We start from the raw sequence: 20,515 nt of genomic DNA, 5'->3' as shown, positions 1-20,515 counted from the left end.
AACATAGTTACTTTACTTTACTTTCCACCATGGAAAGGTTCATTTAAATCAATCACACAGCTTCCTGATATGCTTCAATACATGGTATTTAAACAGCTGTCCTAGTACCCCTCCACATCTGCAAAGACCTGAGTGAAAAGTGCAAAGGGTACAGCAGCTGCATAGTACAGCAGCATAAAGAGAATGTATGGAAATACAGCAGCCATCAGAGCTGGGGTGGAATCCACCCAACAGAAAGATCTAGCTCCAGTAGAAGACAGCTATCTACAACCTAGAATGATGCTTTCCAACTCAAGCTGGCCCAGCAGAAGGTCAGGGAAGTGCTACTAAGAATCAAGCTAGCATTGCTATGATGAACCCCAGCAGCATCATGTTAATAAAACTCACCACCGGTAATTAAAGCACTCTGTGTTGCTAATCACTCTGTCTCAAGTGGTCTTTTGCAGCATGCAAAGCACCCAAGGAGGGTGGGCCAATTAATTCTCTAACGAGTCTCCACTTCTAGAAGCACTTGCACAAACACACTGTGGACATTCATGTAACCACAGTATACAAAATTAAGCAACAAAAAAGCAAAGTTTGGTTCTGTCTTCCTTTTTCTTTTCTTCTGATGAAATAGAGGAAAAGTATGTCTATACAAAAATGCACACCAGCACTCATAAAAATAAATTTTGTAAAACCAAGCTGATCAAACACCTGCTCTAGTGGGATTTACCTATATTCAGCTAATTGCTTCTTTCATCTCTCCACATGAAAAGCAACATTTCCTCTCATTTCTTCCAAGATTTGTTAGCTTAGGAAAATTAATCCCTTTCACAGGGTTTCATAGGTGTGGATCAGTATCACTTACAAGATAATGATATATGCATCATTAAAAGCATGTGGTAGCTGTCTACAGATGAGAGAGACAGACTGCAGTTACGCAGGTATTTTCCTTCAAACTTCTTTTGTATTTGGTTAAAGTGCACCAACCACTTGCCTTTTCATCAAATACATGCACCTTTCACTTCTTAGGAGTCAAGACATTCTCCCCCAACTCCTTTCTTAGCTGAAGCCCCAAGTTCACATTTAACTTTGATTCAATCTGAAAGAGCTTCTTGCTGCTCGTTGGAGTTCACTTGGAGTCACCTCCCTTCCGTCCCAGTGACCCTCTGTGTGAAGTAGAGATATCCAAAGGTCACCTGAAAGCAAAACCAGCATAGGCACACAGCTCCAAGTGACAATCCAGGAACTCCAAATATGAAAGCTGCCAAACACAATTACACATCATGTGTAGCTTATTCTATATGGAGAACAGTTATTCAGATACTTTTATATTAGTAAGGTCCAATTTAGTACTTGTACTCAATATTCATGACAATTTTGTCAGACTGCATTAAAGGATTTAATCTCTAAATTCCCAGGTGGAAGAGAAAGAACTATGAAATGTTTCAGAGAAGGAAACCATAATGCATGATTTAGGAGACAGCAATAAAATAAAGAGTATGGTATTCAGGAAAAGAATAACTACTCTTACAAACAAAAACCTTCATGGTGTCAGTGGACAAGCCAATCTTGATTAAAAACAAAATCTGATTATTGAAATCTTCTCTCTACTTCATAATGTAATCACTAGAATAACATCGCCGTTTAAATTTAATTCCAGCAAAATAAAGTTACTTAGATTGTCTATGCAATCCACATAAGCATATATAATTTTATAATAAAGGACCAAGAAATAGATTACATTCCACTTTTACAATATGTCTCATCTTCAAATTCAATATAAAACTGTTCAATGTATTCCAAAAATTAATGAAAAGTATCACCATTCTATTCATCTTGTTTAATCTAAACTATTGTAAAATATTTCATTCTTCATTGCCTCTTCTTGCTTATATGGGAACATAATGAAGACTGACATACATTGCTTCTAGGTCTCACCTTGTAACTAGGAGCTTAATAAAACCCCCTTGGTGAACCAGATCCAGGGAAGTATGCAAGCTTTTGATTTTAAGTTAGATATATAAACATCCTAACAGTCATGTGTGCTTGTATTTACAGTTCTCGGGAAATGAAACACTCTCAAGGCACAAAATGTACATAAACACTCAAGCACCATGTGACAAATTGTAACTAATTTTAATCATGTAAACAACAAGGGTCCATCCAATAGCACACTGAAGTAATTTCCCATTTAATTTCAGTCTTATTAAATCTCTAAAGATAATTGGAATTTTAACAAGAACTCTCTAATCTTACTGCTAAAGAAAATGCACCATATAAGACACATGTAGCTCCATGGCACCCTCTATCTTTTCACCTTTCTTCACTACAAAACCAACCAAGACAACACCTCTAATCCTATAAATGGAGACGAGTTATCAAACTCACTCAAAATGGCACATACTCAAAAATGACATGCAAATATAATTCCTGATTTTCAACATCCACTCATCCCAGAACAGGACCAAGAAACATGACAGATGTCACCAGTGTCCTTATCCAGCACCCAGCCAAGGAGCATGCAAACCCCCAAGGGCTGGCACAAGAATCCATTCAGCCAGAGGAAGTTGGGAGGCAGGAACAGGAACAGAGCTCATTCCCCAAAGAACTTTCAGCTGTGATATGTGAACTTCACTAGGCATCTGAAAATAAATGTATTTTTGAGAAGGACAAGAGCTCAGCAAAAATACAAAATAGCTTTCAATTCACACACCTTACAGAGACAGGCTAAAACCAGGCTTCCTCCAGCACCTCAGAGACCCTTTAAAACAGTGTTGAACACCCTTCAAAAAATGGCTTCTCTGAGTCTGTTCAGATATTCAAGTAAGACATTCTTTGTGAATATTCTTTGTGAAGCCTTGTGAAGACCATCACTACCTTCCTGACGAAAAATCACCCTCAACTTTGTAAAAAACACGATATCCCTATAGTTCCATAGGAACACAGGCTTAAGTCAACCAAGACTTTTTGCCATGCTGCTTCTGGCACCAAGACCCCTTTGGGTCATCCTCTGGGGAGGTGTACAGATGCCAGCAGGATTCCCTGGGGAGCCAGAAGCAACACCATCCATACCCTTCCCAGTATTCCTGCTATTCCCCAGCTGCCTTGCCTGGGTTGCCTGCAACCAGGCCTTCAGAAAGAATCCAGAAGAGACCCTCAGCAGGCCAGCAGAAAAAAGATAAAGCCCAAAAAATCTTTTGAGGCTAGAAAGCCAAAAAAATTGTAATTCCTCCCTCCTAGAACCCTTCTGTACAGAACTGAAGAACAGAGCTTATTTAGTACACCTTTCACTAAAAAAAAACACTGCTGTTGTCTTTTCTCAGAGGGCCCCACATTTCTCTGAGAAACTATAATGGAACTGGATCACAGAACCCAAAAAATGCTTCTTGCAACATGCCTATTCACAAATATTTATTCTTTCAACTTCCAATTAGTAAAGAAGTGAAAAACATTAAAAAAAAAAAAGTGGCCAAACCTTTACAACCAGTACTGAAACAAGGAGTAGGTGCACAAAATGCTTAACAGGTCTAGGACAAATGCAGATTTATGCTGTGAACTACGTGTTGTGAATGCACAACTAAAACCAAAAAGACCAACAATTCTGAACTTCTTCTGAAGCATTATAACACAAAATCAGACTTAAGTGACAGCAGGCAGCTACTTTTCAGTTAGATTTACCTCTGACTGTGAAGTATAGGACTATCTAACAGCACAATCTCCTCTCAGATTCTGACATGCCTCATCTACAGTGTCATATTTCTGATACTTGCCAGGTTTTACATGTTGACACTTCACAAATACATTTTTCCCTGACAGCTTCTATACTAGCCAACTCCAGTGACATGATTGAAGACAAAGAGTAAATGGTATAGCTTCTCCAAAATAAAGCCAGTGTAACAGCAAGTGAAATACTACCCTTGTAAGATCAGATTCAACCAACTTTACAGCTTCACAGCAGTAGAGTCAAGATCCTCCTGGAACACAAGGACTCCAAAGAACAGGTAACTCCCCTCAGCGTGCCTCCAGTGGAAGTGTACCCCATGGCTGACTCAAGGCTCAGTAGCTCTCCTCTCTGCTCCATGATGAACCATCACTTCCAAAGTGAACAGCACCACATTCTCTGTGGGAATCACCCAGACTCACAAAGCAGCATGTAACAAATATCAGGAAGCAATCAGGGCCCTCAGAAAATCTGCTGATCTGGAAAGAACTTGTTCCAGTGCCCACGTGCACTCCTTATGCACACAGTCAAATGAGCAGAGATGCTCTGTTCAGGTCTACCAACATTCTCTCAATAAGGAGAGCAACAGACCAAGAGCAAAGGGGGTGTTTATCTGCACTTCCAATGAATGTGGGAATTTTTAAAAAAACCAACCAAAACCAACCAAATAAAAACCCCCAAAACAAACAAAACAAAACAAATAAACCAAAAAAACTCCAAAGCAATCAGTTAACAAAATGAGAATATCTGTATACATACTCTCATCAAAACAATCAATACGTTAAACCAAGAAATCCCACAACTACACTACTAATCACAGTATAGAAGAACAAAATACTAAAGTTTCTTTTCCCATGAATTACTTCAAAACTTTTCCAGACTTATCTTGCATTCTTCAGAATCAACTTCACAGAAAATGTAGAAATAAAAACACAGACTCAGCTCCTTAAGCACAGGTCCACATTTACCTTTATGTCCTTCATGCCATGAGCAGTTCAGCCTTAGCTGTACAAATCAAAATAACTTACTTTAATTTTAAGATAATTAACAACACTATGATATATCAGTCGAGACAGATATTGCCAACTTAAGTCTAAACTACTTGAGAGAAAACTGGATGTACAGCCACCATGGACTCATTTTGAGAATGACTTTCAGCCCAGTAAATTTTATTTCCCCAGTGCCTCTTCAGTTTTAGGAAAAATCATTTCAATTTTGACACAGGCCTTCTCACATACAACTTCTCTCCCTGCCTGCTTTCACTTTCCCTTCCTCTTCCCATCCCTTCCCACAAATGAGCTATTAATTCCTAAATAAATGGAATAAGTAGCACTTAGGATCAGGAGCCACAAGGGTCCACTGGTGCCTATCTCCTGTTTAGAGGTCTGTTTAAACAGGAATTAAAAGAAATCCCTTCAGTGAATTTAGGCCCAAAAGCTGAAATCTGCAAACACAGGTACTTGACCTCAGTGGAATGGTCCCCTGGGTGTCCACAGAGGAACCACACAGACTTTGGAGAAGCTCTCCCGAGACAAACACCATTTCTGTAAGTTTGCTTTGAAGATGCAATGGCCTGAACACTGAAACCCAACTTCTCTGTGTTTCCTGTCTTTGTATCTCCCTAGCACAACGCAAAGAAAACCACAGACTTCATGTCCAGCCCGCTTTTGAAAATGAAGAACTTCTTTCAGGATGCAATGGCCACCCTGAGCGATGACATTACTCGAAGCAAACAGAAACGTGTGTTTGTTTCACAGCTGAAATCACAGCTCCAGGTCAAACAGCCGGGCAGCAATGACAGACTGGAGCGCGCTCCAGACCCACACCTCACCTGCGACGTCAGATGCCCTAATTCCGCTTAGCTTAAGTATCTTCCTCGTGAATGGACTTTGATGTGCCTTCGTTTGGGCACAGTACTGAACACAGCAGTCATGATGCCTTTTGGGTATTAGTCAACCCTTTTAAAGGCCGAGGCCACTGGGCCCGAGTGTCCCCGGTCTGGCAGCGTCCCCTTCACCGGCCGCAGGGACACGGACACGGACACGGCCCCGCCGGGCCCGGGGAAGCCACAGGAGCGGGTCGGGGAGTCCCGCACCCCCGGCCCCGCCGCCCCCGGCCCCGCTCACCCTTCTTGTCCATGAGCCACATGAAGAAGAAGCAGGGCGCGAAGCCGATGGGCCCCCAAAAGACGAGCAGGGCGATGTCCCAGCCGCTGAAGCCGAAGGCCAGGCGGGCCGAGTTCTGGATAGGGCCCCAGGTGTTCCACACCAGGCCCTGCGCGAAGCCCAGCAGCGAGAACAGCAGCAGCACCAGCCACCGCCGCCCGTAGACGCGGCCCGACAGCAGCGGCGGCAGCCGCCCCGCCGGGGCCCCCGCCGGCCCCCGCGGCTGCGGCGGCGGCGGCTGCGGCGGCGGCGGCAGCAGGGGCCGCCGCTCCTCCGCGCTGCTCCAGCCCAAGCCCATCTGCGGGGGCGCTGCCGGAGGCCCGCGGGGGAGGAGGGGACGGGGCCGGGGGAAGGGACACCCACACTTCAGCCCCCGAGCGCGGCAGCGCTGCCCCGGCCCGGCACTGCCGCATGCGCGGTCGGGCAGGGCCGGCGGCCGCCTCCTTCCTCCGCCGGCGAGGGGAGGAGGGAACCGGCGCCGCGGAGGAGAGCCGGGCCCGCCGCCCGCGGGAAGGGAGCCGCGCCGGCGGGCAGCGGGGGCGTGCGGGACGGGAAAGACAGCGGGCCGGCTCCCCGCGGGGAGCGGGGGAGAGGAGCCCGGGGCAGAGCGCGGCGGGCCCCAGGCACAGCCGCCCGCGTGTCACCGGCAGGGCCGCGGAGCTCCGGCCCTCACGCTCCGCCCCGCCGCGGCTCCCGGGCCGCGCTGCCCCTTCCGCCGCCCAAGGCGGTGCCGAACGAGGCCCGGCCGAGCCGCCCCGCAGGCAGAGCCGCCGGAGCATGGCCGGGGCGCCGAGCTGCCGTCCCCCCGTGCCGGGTAGGTGCCCCAGCGCGGCCCCGGGCCGGGCCGAGGGCGGGCATGGGGAGGGCGCAGCGGCGGCTGAAGCGGAGCCGTGACCGGGCCCGCCGAGCTCCCCATCAGCTGCTCCTCCCGCTCGGCCCCTCGCGCACCGAGATGCTGCACAGGGCATCCCTCGGTATCGATCCTTTTAAAGGGAGAAGGAAATCGTGCTGCTTTGGTGGAAACGAATCAACCGCGGTCCGAATTGGGAGGGGAAAAAAAAGAGCAGGTTTCAGACACAAATGCACTGAAACCCATTTCAAAATAATTCGGGTTAATAAATATATCATTATGTGGGCAACACCATGCTCATTAGTATTATCATTTAAATAGATTGAAGTATATATTCATTAGATTAGGTTATGTGCGAATTTATCCGTATATCAACCATCTGCACTTGTCATAAAATTAATGGCTCATATGCTCCACAGTGCTTCATCTTCCCTAAAAAATGGGATATTTCAGTGTGGCTTGATTAGGCATTCTGTCACAAAGTCTGGAAGTCGGCTTGATGAAGGCCCGTGTAATTAAATGGGGAGAGCTGAACAGTGGCATCCCCACAGACTGGTTTTAGGTCCAGTGTCAGTGTCATAACTGGTGATGGGCAGTGAGCAGCTGAATTTCACACGTGGCCATCATCCCGCAATTTTGCAGCCAAAACCACAAACTCCCATGAAATTCTTCTCAGGACATAACAGACATTGCGTTTTGTTTAGTCCACATAGCTCAGTTGCCTAGACTGATAGTGTAAAAATGAAGTATGTGATGACTGAAATCAGCAGAACTATAATCAAAAGAAAAATTTGTCCCAGGAAAAATAAAATTCGCACACAGTTAAATAATGGGGGGACATACAGCAAACTCAGATTTGAGGCTGCTGTGTACAGTGACAAAAGTACAGTAAAAACATAGGATGAGATTTGGACTTGCTTGTGATTGATGTATATTCTGGTAGATCTTTTGGGGCTCCAAATAAGATTAATTCCCCATTTTACTAAGTCTTTTTCATACTTTACCACCTCAGCATAGCTTAGCCCATGCCAAAATGTCTTTCAATTTAAAAAGTGTATGTTACTACTATAATTTAAGTGATTTGCTGGCATTCATCCAGAGACAAAGTGCTGCTATTTGCAGAAGTAAACAATGTGAAAAAGTACTCCTCTCTTTGAACATTTTTCAATTAACTGTAGTAATTGTGGAGGTTTCATGGTTCTAGTGGCAGGAAACCCATGCAGAAATAAGGCAAATGGGGCTTTGTGGTGTCCTTTTATCTGCAAAACTTGTCTCATGCCTCCTATTATCTACATGGTCAAATGAAAACTTGAATATGAGCAGGATAACTCTGATAACTTATCCAAGACATTTCATCTTATGATGGGTTTCAAGATATTTTGACTTTCATGGGTCAAGAAAGAAAGAGAACTTTCTAAGAAACAGCAATAAACTTAAAGGGGCTGTCGAAATAGACTCAATAATATCTAGGTGTATTTATTATTGACTTAATGATGATTTAAATAATTTATTTTAATTGCTTGGTTTGAAATCACTCCATCTTTTCACAACCCATATGCGCATCTTTCAGTCATGGCCTGACCTTTTCTATTCCAGCTATTTAATTAACACAGTGTAATATTCTGTGTGAATTATTCTTGTTTGCAGGATATGGTATCGGTTAAATTTGTAAATGTAAAGGAGCAGTGTATTGTTGATAAACTGTTAGAAACCAAATTAGCTTTATCTTGCAGCTAGCTGATTGCATTATTTCACTCATGGGTATAATACTCCTCTGAAAATGCTAATTTCACTCTTTTCTCCGTGTGGTGACATTTTTACTGTTCTCATTACTGACATTTGTAATATTTGAGGTGGGGAAATTTTTCTTGCTTTAACCTCATTATAATGTAGCTAAAGAGATTTGAATATTATCAGATGAAATGCACATATATTTGGTCAAGCAGAAAGGTTATTTTCTCTCCTGGTCCATAACTTTCATGTCTATAGCAGGTCTTGCATGGACAGAATGACACCTAGATCCAAAACTGTGATACAGATGCCCATGCAGGTATAATTGCCTAAGCACAATAGTGTGTCCTTTGGAAAGTGCATCATTTCCAGCCTGCAAGCTCTGAGCTGGTTGTGTGACCATATTCATGCCTCTCTCCCCATGTCTGACCTAAAACATTCTGGAATTCATCTTAGGAGGAGTGGATCGCCTGGAGCTCTGATAGACTAGTGGTGACAGACTAAAATTACATGGCTAAGGCTGTTTTTGCTTCCAAATGCTCTTCCCATCCCTGAGGCTGGCCTGGTGGATCTGCTTACAAGTTGGCACCTGCAGTGTGCCAATTTAAGGTTGGCTTATTAATATAAACTGAGGCTTTGATGGGTTTGTTACAGCCGTGAGGCATCTGGAGAGTCTCGTTGAGCTAAAACACATCTATCATGTAATGATTGTGCTCAGCAGTGCAGGAGAGCATCCCCCATGGCTCCACCCCAGTTCCTTGCACAGTAGGAAGTGCCATTTGCTCGTTCCTGTCACCATGGTTTTGACAGATTTGCTCTCTATGTGGCATTCTTCAAAGAGATTTGATGAACTTCAGAGTCCCCCTACACTCTCTCCCAACAGCTCCTAATGTCGTGTATATAAACAGCATTGTCCTTTCTTGTGTCAACCTGTATCTTGCAATGTGACAAGCAGCAAGTGATTGCATACCCTGTAAAGGTTAGAAGCATTTTGGCACAAAATGGCCAGAACCCAAAATGAACTCAAAGATTGAAATATGATATTTAACAGATTCTGAAAATTACTTCCAGAATCTAAAAAAAGTTCTCTTTACCAGGGATTTCCCTCAATTCCAGACTTCAGCAGGAATTGTGACAGTGCAGTTTCAGAGCTGCCATAAAACAGCACTGGTGTAGCAGGGAGCTGTAATGGGTGTGTTCTTTACACCCCATCTTGAAAAACACCTCTGAAGGTGAGCCCGTGAGGTGTGAGCAAATCCCGTTCTTCCTTCCTTTAGTTTTGACATCTTTTTCTTCTAGTTGCTCAGGAACAGGTTGGTTGAAATCTGCTCTGTCTTGGGCTTGGTTTGGGCACCTTCCAATCTGTGTATTCATTCAGCAGATTTTCTTGTGTTTCTTCTTTATTGAGAAGTATGTAAACTCCAGCTCTAACATCATACGATTTCCTCGTCCTTCAGGTATTACAGTGCTTCCTTTTTTCTAGTTTCAACAAGAAGAAAAAATCCAGACCAGACACATCTTTGGCATATGAAAGCTGATTCGTTTTATTCTTAAATTCAAACTTTAGTGTTTTTCAGTGATAATTCATTTATACCTTTTGATTGCAGGCTGTGTATATTCCCACTGCAGAGTGACCATTGCAGTGTAGATGATTCCAGTTTTGTGGTGAGCCAAAGCCCATTGTAAGATTCTCCAGGGAGATGTGGGATAGCTCCTTTTTATTTTGGAGTTCCCTTTGTGGCTGGCTAATGAAAGACATGTCACTAGATTCACTACACACCACTCTGTAGGTTCTTTACTGCAGCTCTCAAAAGAAATATGCAAAAGTCATATCTGACTTGGTCTTTGAGCATGTTTACAGCATTTTGGGCTCCATTTCTGCTTGTTCTGCCATTCATCACCTGCTTAATGATGACCATGTAAGTGATGAATGCATATTCTTTGAGGGGGAGGTGGAAGCTACATGATGTCTTTCATCAAGGTAATTTTGTTGGCTACTTCCCTACCTCACTTAGCCTTCAGGCTCCATGTTTTAGACATTTTAGGGAGTTTATCTTGGAACTCCAGCTTCAGCAGACTACTGCCTCTATATTGTCTCATTTTATTTGGGGCCACCATGTGCTAGTAACCACAAATTACATCAATGGAGTATTTTACACCCTGAAGTTATGTTAAAGAAGTTCAGTTCAAAGACTGATGATTTCCTCTCTTCCTAGAAACCTGAGAATTATGCAAGTGAGCTGTCTCAGGGATGGTGGAGGACGTTAGGCTTGAATTGGGAATTACAGGGTGAAAATCTCCACTGTCTCCTTGTGCTAGGAGTGCCTCAGTGCAGCTCTCGTTGTCTGTAATGCCAGCAAGGAGAGATAGGGTGCTCTGGTACTGCTCTGTCCATTGTGTCTCTGGTGCGTGTGTTTCTCATTTCTTATCAGACTGTGCCATTGTTCTCCTGTTGTCTTACATTGAAGCAGCAAGGGGTAACTTAATTACCTCTCTGCTATAATTAACAATGTAGACATTAGGGAGTTTGTTTCTGTTGGTGTAGTCATGTTCAGCTGTCATACAATAAGTATGCTGTGAGCTCTGCAAATGAGTTTTCTGAAGACCTGATGGTCTGGGTAGGTGTTTGGGATCAAACCCATTTTGAGGACATAAAGCTCACAAAATGTTGTTTGTCTCTTTGGAAATGTGACCCTGTAATGTAGTTCCATATAGAAAGAAGAGGCTGAATTGATTATTTCTTTGTCTGTGCTTTTTTCAGCAGGTACATATATGAATAAAGTTTAAAGTATTCTATGCTTTGTGATCATAGACACAATGAAATTGTTGGGAGTTTATACAGTAGCATGAGATTTTAGCTTCTGTAAAAGTATTTTTTAAAAGAGCAATGTTAAGGTAGTTTGGATGTCTTGGTATAAAAGTACAACTTTAATCTTGCACAGTTTTACTATTTTGTTAATGTTCAGGGGGTTATCTTGAAATACTATGTACCATGTGCTTTTGAACACCAGACATAAAAGACATAATTCCCTCTAATACTAGTATTTTATCAGACAATGGTGAATAGAGGGATGTTAATTTTTAAAAAGAATATGAAAATATGGAGGCTCTGCTACTGAAAGGAGTTTTCCATATTTACTGATAGGTTGAAAAATACTGAGTTTTGGTAGATTTTGCTTATTGCAAGAAACTTCCAAAATTCAAAGCAGTAGCACTGTCATAGTTCATTGCATAATTAAAGGTCACCTTCAGTCTCCAAAAATGCAGATGCAGCTGATTATAACAGGAGTTCATGGAGATCTGAGTAGAGACTTGGACCTGCAGTCCTTGATCTTCTCTGATATTTAGTCTTGGGGTTTACAAATAAAGAAACTCTGCAGGCAGTTGTTATTTGAAAAAGAGAAAGGAAATCTCTGGAGGGAAAATGCTGAAGGTATATTGACATCACTAGCAGCAGTTTGTTGTATTACAAAATTGTGAAATATGAGCTTCTATGTAAGAAGGCTGTGCTTTTTCAGCTAAAAAATTATTTTATGTTTAATAGTTATATTAAGAAACAGAACTAACATGAACTAGATGTTAAGGACGAAAATTAAATCAGAAAACCTTGGTAGTTCACATTTTTGTGGGTTGTTTTGGTCAACTGTATTTTTGATGACATGTCAAAGCAATATTTTTACAGTCTGTATGAACCCCAGGATTCAAAACATACTCTGTTAACATTTTTTCACCTACAAAATTCATGTTGAAGCATGAGAACCTTTATAAAGAAAAATGGCAATTTGAAGTAAAAATAAAGGCACTTCTGGTTGTTTTGCCCATGCTGAAAGAAATGGAATGATGTAAACAGTGGAATAATAGCTATGCATTTTCTTTAGTATTCCTATAATAATGGCAATCCCTGAATCTAATACCCTTATTGTGCATTTCAGAAACTTCTCTTGAGGTTCACATGATGGGTCTCTTTCAAGTTCATGATTTATATAATTCAAAAACTTCTTTTACTCTTTTAAAGTATAATTTCATTCTGACAATTAATTATACCTCTAATTGTCTCAGTCATTAATCATAATTTTTATCCTGTGCAATATAATAGTGAACAAGATCATGTATACTGCCATCACAACCCCTTTGTGGACCAAATTCAAAAGGCTCCATTGTATTAATTACTATTTATTACAATAGCTTGTAGGAAAAAATATGTATTTTGAGAATACTATTGAATATGTACTACAATAGCTTATGGGAAAATATTATAAATGAGAAGATTTAGATTCTTTTGTTGTTGCCATTTTGGAGTTCTTGTCTGTCAAATTTGCAGGACTGAACAAAAATAAAGTCACAATTGGTTACAGTTTCTGACAGTGAATTTTACACCATGTATTCATCTATTTAAGAGCAGTGCTTTCATATTTACCACTGACATGGAATAGAAAGGAGAAATACAAATAAATTTGTTTACAAAATTATGGACAAATTCTTTTCTTTCTTAGAAATAAACAGATTAACTTCCTGACATGCCAGTTCCCTTACCTTCAGTTATAATGTTGTATTAGTATTGAATTTTCTATTAAATTTTCTGTTTCTTAGGAAATGCCAGAAATGTGTATCAGTGCCAGTGGGCTACTGGGAAGACATAGTTTGGCTACTGAATTTCCTCAGTAGCAGGTGTGTGTAATTTACACCCCACAGACTAACAGAAGGGTGGAATTTTGGCAGCCTAGCTTAAGGAAGAATTATGTATCTTTTCATACCTGGTGGAAGTTTTTGGTCAAAGACCAGGGTATTTTCCTCCAAGCATTTCTTCTGCTGGAGGAGGCCAGAGGAGCTGAGGTCATTCGGCGTTCCGTTCATTAGCTGGAAACTGGCACGACTGCATTCTAAACCTGCACTGCAGGATGGAGGGGACACATCAGGCAGAAGCTGCCAGGGGTTCAGGAGGAGCTTTAAAGGAAGAGCCTCAGGGGATTTAGGGGAAGAATTTCCTCAACCTATGCTTGCGATGAAGCGCTGTCATTTACAGCAGCAGTGCCTCCCTGAGCTGCGTGCTGGGCTCAGCCTCTGCTCCCCGAAGGAGTCTGGCAGCAATTCCCATTCTTTATCGGAAGGTTTGGGCATGGCCCCACTCCTATCTTATTTCATGTCTGAAGTCACTTCGACTTCTGTGAGAAAAACTGTAAGATGCTCAGCCCTGCCACAGAAGCACAGGAAAGTGAGTCCAAATTCTTCTTTTAGCCTCTTCTTTCTTTGGCTGCCCTCCTCTGCGGTAGGAAGGGTGTGTTGGCTGCCAGGGTGAGCTGCAGGTGCCAGTCTTACCTGTGCAGACTGGTTTATCCTGAGAGACCACCTCTCCTTCAGTGACCAAAACATCTGTAAATCTGGGGTAGCTGCCTGCTGGCTCTGTGCATTTACAGTATTAGCATTCCCAGAGTCAAAACTAATAGCAACAGCAGTAGCTGGCTAGGAAGTAATACCTAGATGTTGGTGCAGCCTATCCTGAAAACTGCTCATGTATATTTAGAGGCATTCTGTTTGCCCAGAGGAGGCTGATTATAGTGCATAGTGTTGTAATCACATGCAGATTATTCAAAGTTGTTTTTTTAATTTACAGAGTTAATGTACTGTGAAACCATTAAGTCTGACCTCCAAACCAAGTCACTTATATTTGGTTTGGGGAGCTTGCTCATCCTCCCCCATACCTTCTCTTTTCCCATTCCTGGTTGTTGAATAGTTGAGATTCTGGAGGTTAGGTGATTTTTTTTTACTCACTTCACTGCTCTGTACTAATGTATTACAAATTTATATATCTTTTTTATTTTTTACATTTTTTTTAATAAAAGAAGGAAGGGAGCATTACAGATTTGCAAGAAAAACAATTTGATGATGCATGCACCAAATACATTACCAGGATTTCCTTGTACTCCCTATTTTAGAAAATAATTTTAATACCTCTCAATTAAATCTCATATTTAAGCAGCAGGGTGTTTTGGCAGAAGCCAACTGCCACGCACTAATGAACTCTTATAATTTGCTAAATTATTTTAAATGAATGACAGTACATTTAGCTTTTTAATGACACTACATTTAAGTTCTGAACAACTTTGATCAAGTCCACTTTTAGTTAGACTGCCTGCTGTGCTAAACTCTTAATTCCCAAATCCCACTCAGTTATTCAGAAAAATCATTAATCAGAAACATTAAATTATTTTCTCTTTGTGCTGGAGAGTACTTGGCCAATTCATTACTTTTCTTTTACCTGCTCTCAGTGCTAAGTCTGGATGAGGCTTAGTGTTTGACAATACTTTGTGTAAAGACAACTGGAGAGCTTTCTTTTTTTTAATTGGGAGATCTCTATTTTGCAAGGTGTTGCCTTTCTAAAGAACACCTATGTTTTTTCCCAATTATATAAGCTGCCACAGTTACAAAACTTGAGCTAAAACTTGGTTCATTTTTTCAGTTCCTGGTTGGATTCTGTACATGCCTTGGGTAAAATCAAAACATGAGACAAATTATTCCTGCTTCCTTTTGTGCTGTGAAGTCCCAGCATTTGTTGAGCCTGATAGAAAGAACTAAGCTGAAGTATTCCTTTTCTCTTGTGGATCAGAGTACAACTGAGAAAATGAAGACTCCCACAGAGCTTTTCTTTTTCAAGGGAATATGCATTTCTATTCTCTCTTGCTACCCAATCTCCCCTGGGAATTTGATATTTAATACCTAAGATGTGCAATGGATATTTTTCTTCTTTGCTACACATTTTATTTATTCCCCTTTTACTTGTGCACATCTTTATCCAAACTGTATGTGCTTATATATGCTACACAACCTCAGGTTTTGTCTTGGATTCAATTACCATCAATCTCAGGCTATAAAATACCAAGAAGCAACAGCCCAGTTTATAAGGTTTTTGTGAAACTATGATAACAATAACTGAGGAAAAGATTATTTTAAACTGTAATACTGCTAATCTCTCTTCAGGTCTTCTATCTCCAGATATCTCTTTTAATTACTTTTTCCCACTCCTACAGCATATGGTTCCATCAGAAATCTCTGTTGGTCTTGAGCAAAGTTCTCCAAATTATTATAATATCTATTTGCTGTGGTATATGGTGTTTACCTTTTATCATGTGTCTTTTCTCTAGCAGGCACTTAAATATGCATGACAAGTGTTAAAAGGAAAGAATTATCTTTAGCTGACTCTGTTCTCACCAAGGAATACATAAAGGCAAATCAAGACACAGATTCTTCACACAGATCTAATAAGAATCTGCATTTGTCTTTGCAAAAGTCCCCAATCTATATTTATTTAAGTCTTTAAATTTTCTAAAATATTTTAAATGGCATTGTGCATTATATGTATTGTATGTGATTATCTACATCAGGAGAAGATATATACTTATTTAACAAAATTTTAATACTGTTTGAAGATAGGAATTATTGGCATACAGACAGACTGTCCTCTTTCATTTTTTGTTAATTTTATAGGGGAATATTTTACAACTGAACATGGTGACATGACAGTCATTCAGTAGAGGAGAGGCTGTTTAGCCTAATTGTAGTTCCCACTGAGTGTGTATGCACTGTGCTTCAAACCACACCTTGCAAAAGCATGATGTGCATGTGGAAATCACATTAGAAAGCCACACAGAATCAACTGTTGGCTTCAAAGAGCCTTCCTGTCTCTTCCAGTAAAATTTCTGCTTTTGTAGCACAAACCAACTGTTGACTGAAGTTACAGGATAAACCTGAAGCTTTTGCAATAAAAGCCAGCTTTACAAAATCCTCCAAAAAAGTGTCACCAGTTTCTTGCATTTATTTGGGTCTATATCCTCTAAAATACTTAAATGTAGTGCCCTTAAAGCAAAAAAAAAAATCCCTGAGTAGTCAAAAAGACATCCATGCAGGGATAAACATGGCCTAAGCAGAAGTAATTTCATTTTTATGAGCTGGAAAATCTGAAAGGTAGGTAAGGCCTGTGAGCTCCCACATGGTGAAAGCCACCTGTATACAATATTATCACTGCACTGGTGAAAGACAGGAGTTTTATAAACCCCTTGAGAGTGTTCAGATCTGGACCAAGTCTTGCTTTAGCTCTTGAGCAGAGTCCCTGTGGAACATGCTGAGTTCCCCCTGTTCCATGGCTGCAGCCAGCTCTGGCAGCAGCTCGTGCCCTTGTGTCTGCAGATGGTCTTTGTGCCTCCCCCTAGGTGTGCTCACCTCTCCCTTGGGAAGCCCCGGAGCTCCTCCCGGGGGCAGGGAATTCCATATGGTAAAACATACGCTCCCCACGAGGCCTCCTTATGTCCTGGTTGTGTGAGTTGCTGGAGTGTGAGACTGAAGGGCAAGTGTCAGAGACATCCCTGTGTCACAGCAACACCATCCTGTCGAGTGTTGCTCTGCGTACGAGAGGAAATGTGGAAAACAAACTGAAATCCAAGCTCACTGCTGTCATCTGCCTTAGGAAAGAGAAGCCATTTTCAAAATGTATGTTCCATGAAGATAAAATACCAGAGGTCTTTCGTTTTAAAGCGTCACAGTGGAGTTTTCATGAGTGACAAGTGAGGGATTTGGTTTTCGTGGAAGTCTGTGGAATAAGAGACCCATTGACTCTAGAAAATCCCAGCCCCAAAACCTCTGACTGACTTTGTGTGAAGATAATTTAGAAAATTTAGCTTAATTTAGAAAACAAAAAAGCACAGCTATGTGGGAATACAAACCCTGCCAAAAGTAAAGGGACTCACAAAAATTACCAACAAGATACAGCACACAGCATGCACAGGACACCTCTTATTGCTGCCATTCCCACTTCAGCATTCATAGATTTATTTTGGATTTTTGTTGCGTTTAAATTAATCCTGAAGAGCTTTTCTCAGTGACATTGTTCCCAAAGGGTCATCTTTTGTTTCCCCCAGCTGGCTCCACAGGGTTGCCCCATGTGTGAGTGGGTGGCTCTCTGCTATCTCTGAAGGAAACTTTCTTGGTTTGTGTTTATTTAACTCATTGTGTATGCCAGACCATCATTTGACCCCTAAATACAATGATTGAATTGAATTGGTTTGTTTGTTTTAAATAAACTGCTGGAAGTCACGGGGAGCCATGTGTATCAATTCAATATGTTAAATCTTAGCCATTACACAGATACAAATTCTGCATGAGTTAACTTCAATAGAGGTTAAAATAATGAATGGGGTTTTTTATGATCTGAAGCTGTAATCCACCTCTTCCACTCTATGGAGATGCCATTCCTTTAAAAAAACCACTGAATATGTTCCTGAAGAAAAGTTGTTCTGATAGTGCTGAGTTAATTCAAGATTGCCAGCATTTCAGCTTGACAGTTTCAGTGGGGCATATAAATCTCTAAACAGCAAAGGAATAAATGGAAATCTTGGGTTAGTTTAGTTCTTGGATCAGCATAATTTCCTTTTTCTGAAATTCTGTTGATGAAATTTTAAAACACTTCAAAAATACCTGCTGGTTGGTTGTGCTACTCTTCCTTTGTTTAAAGTGAACACATGGGGAGCTGGTTTGCTATCTCTGACAATACACTACAATTTTGGATAGAATCCCATGCAGGAAGACTGTTACTCATGAAATTTATGTTCTCTAAACTCTGAATGTTATTTGCAAGTTTATTTTATTGTTAGCCTATTTCTAAGCAGTTTGGCTACAGTGCCTTATTGCCTAAGATAGAAGTGAAAATTCTAAGCATAGAAAAATACAAGTGCCTTGTATTTTTATTTTTTTCTTTACACTTTATGTGCTAATACACCACTTTAAACTTTTAGTTCTTCCAGTGTTTGCAGTACAACTTGGATTTTTGAAAAATCTACAAATATAATAAAACAATAAGTCATAAACAAAGGAGGTCTTAGTTCTTGATTTCTGTCCCATGGAAGATGGTAGGTAACACTTCATGTATGATAAATCATCTCTCTCCATCTGTTTTTTTTTCTTTACATAGGTGAAGATGTCAAACCATTTACTCCTGAGAAAACCAAGGAAATTGTGATGTCTCTACAGCAACCTGCAGTCTTCTGTAACATGGTTGGCAACTGGCCAGCCCTGCACTGGAATGTGAATTACCTTTCTGCTGTCTTGGAGGGAAAGACAATCCAGTTTAGGCTGGGTCTGAAAACTGTGGATTTAGGTGAGAATGAGGTGGACAGGCATTAATGTCACAAGTCTCTTTTTTAGGTCCTGCAGTTGTCTGCCTTTTCATTATAAGTGTTCTTTCTTTAATGTATTGCTTTTTATTGCAGGCTTTGTTTTTAGGAATGGGATTTGGCCAGCAGTAGAACTCTCCCTTCTCTTTCTCATGTATTTATTCTTAGTAGGAGGTCTGGTGGTTAACACCAGCATTTAAGAGCCAAGCCTCTCAGTTTTCCTTCCTTTCTTTGTAGTGTGTGTTTGGTCCTGGTCTTACACATGATCAGATTGTTCATGTGAGCTGAGCTGCCATATTCATTAGCCTGACTGTGTTAAGGAATTAGCTCAATAATTAGCCTGGCTTGGGCTTTTTATCTGTAGCAGTGGTAGTTCTCACCTTCCTCTAGAGGTTTTTAAGACTTAGGTGATTTTCAGTATTTTAAGGTCCTATGGTGAAGGACAAGATAGAAATTTAAGCATTAAGGAAATCATTTGACACCAGTGCAATAATTTCACTGCTAACCCTCCAGATTTAGTCATACGTCTTGGAACATGCTGTGGGGGAAAGACAATTTTCCAACTTGATTTTAAATCCTACAACTTCATCTCTGTCTGTAGCCACACAGTAGTGTGTCCATGGACAGACTGAGTTTCATACCATGGCAGGAAGACAGGAGAAACATATTCCAAGGTGGCAATCTGCTATCCACTTGAAAGGTTATGTATGCACTGCTTTCTTCCTGCCCTTTACATCCTTTGCCCTCCCAATAACTTACCAAAATACATTTTGCCATGTACTTTCTCCTTTTTGCCTATAAAGTACCCTGACTATATTTAGGATTGTTTTTTTAACACTTAGGCCAGAAAAATCCACTTTAAAAATATTTAATAGTCATGGTATTTTAGATCCCACATAACTATTCTTTCTTATGTTTTCTAATCTTTTCCACTTGGACTTCCTCTTTCTTGGAATGTAGAGTCTGCACAGACTCCAGAAGAGGGTCTGCCAGTTCCAGGGAAAGTGGTAGGATTGCATCATACTATCTTACTTAATACTGTGAAATTTGCTTTCTTCACAGCATCATGACCATGTTATTTCATGTTCAATTTTTGCAAGAGAAATGATGAAACAAAAGTGTTAGAGGGAAAATGCTTGGTGTGTTACCATTTCAAAGCATTTTACCAGCATGGATGAATGATTTCTGTGCCATTTCTGAGGGGAACACATATTATTTACTCACTTTATACAGATAGGAAAACTGAGGTGTAGAATTAAAACCTTGCTTCAGTGTGGTACCACCTAATTCTTGCACTAAGTGTGAAATGCATCCCATTGCCAATAGAGAAGCTGTAGCATATATACACACACACACACACACACACATATATATATACATATATATATATATGTATGACACTTTCCTTGATACGTTGTTAATATATCTGAGTTGTAACACTCAAGGCCTGCCAGGTATAAGAGTAGATTTGGTCCTACTCTCCATTAATTAGTAGGCACTCTTGTGAGTGAGCCAGATGGATGTTCCAACTGGCAGAGTTTCTGATGGGACTGATGGAGTGTTATGTAGCTAAGTCACAGATTGATGCTACCAACTGAGTAGATAAGAGTCATCACTTAACAATAACTTATAGTCACTAGAGATACAGAGTGGATTTAAATTGCAGTTTATATCTTGAAACATCTATCTGCATTTTGCTTTTTCCTAAGGTGTTTATCCCTGTGCAGCAATCAGTTTGTCTCCAGGAACCTCCATTATGTGGTAATGTTGGTTAGAATTGGCTTCAAGGAGATGGGTATAGCCTTCAGGGGTTATATTGTAACTGAATGGCACCTGTGATGCCATAAAAAAATTTCAATGGGAGAATATATTAGTGAAGCTATTATCCAAGCCATCTCAGAGT

The 20,515-nt window shown here is 40.9% G+C and overlaps 2 protein-coding genes across 2 annotated transcripts in view; one reads left to right on the top strand and one right to left on the bottom strand.

The window, feature by feature from the left end:
* SLC49A4 (solute carrier family 49 member 4) overlaps positions 1-6,169 on the bottom strand; it is a gene marked incomplete at its 5' end in the record, with an annotated part of 61,166 nt that extends 54,997 nt beyond the window's left edge. Inside the window, one exon of the mRNA XM_079310514.1 lies at positions 5,833-6,169. Coding sequence (XP_079166640.1) covers positions 5,833-6,169 — 337 coding nt within the window. The remainder of the gene's footprint in view (positions 1-5,832) is intronic.
* A 113-nt stretch (positions 6,170-6,282) lies between these two features.
* HSPBAP1 (HSPB1 associated protein 1) overlaps positions 6,283-20,515 on the top strand; it is a gene marked incomplete at its 5' end in the record, with an annotated part of 39,894 nt that continues 25,661 nt past the window's right edge. Inside the window, 2 exons of the mRNA XM_079310513.1 lie at positions 6,283-6,685; positions 18,411-18,596. Of these exons, the coding sequence (XP_079166639.1) occupies positions 6,283-6,685; positions 18,411-18,596 (589 nt within the window). The remainder of the gene's footprint in view (positions 6,686-18,410; positions 18,597-20,515) is intronic.

The sequence above is a fragment of the Erithacus rubecula genome (assembly GCF_903797595.1).
Source record: "Erithacus rubecula genome assembly, chromosome: 8".
In the NCBI taxonomy this organism is placed as follows: Eukaryota; Metazoa; Chordata; class Aves; order Passeriformes; family Muscicapidae; genus Erithacus; species Erithacus rubecula.
The sequence above is the reverse complement of the archived record's forward strand: the minus strand, read 5'-3'. Positions and strand labels throughout refer to the sequence as shown.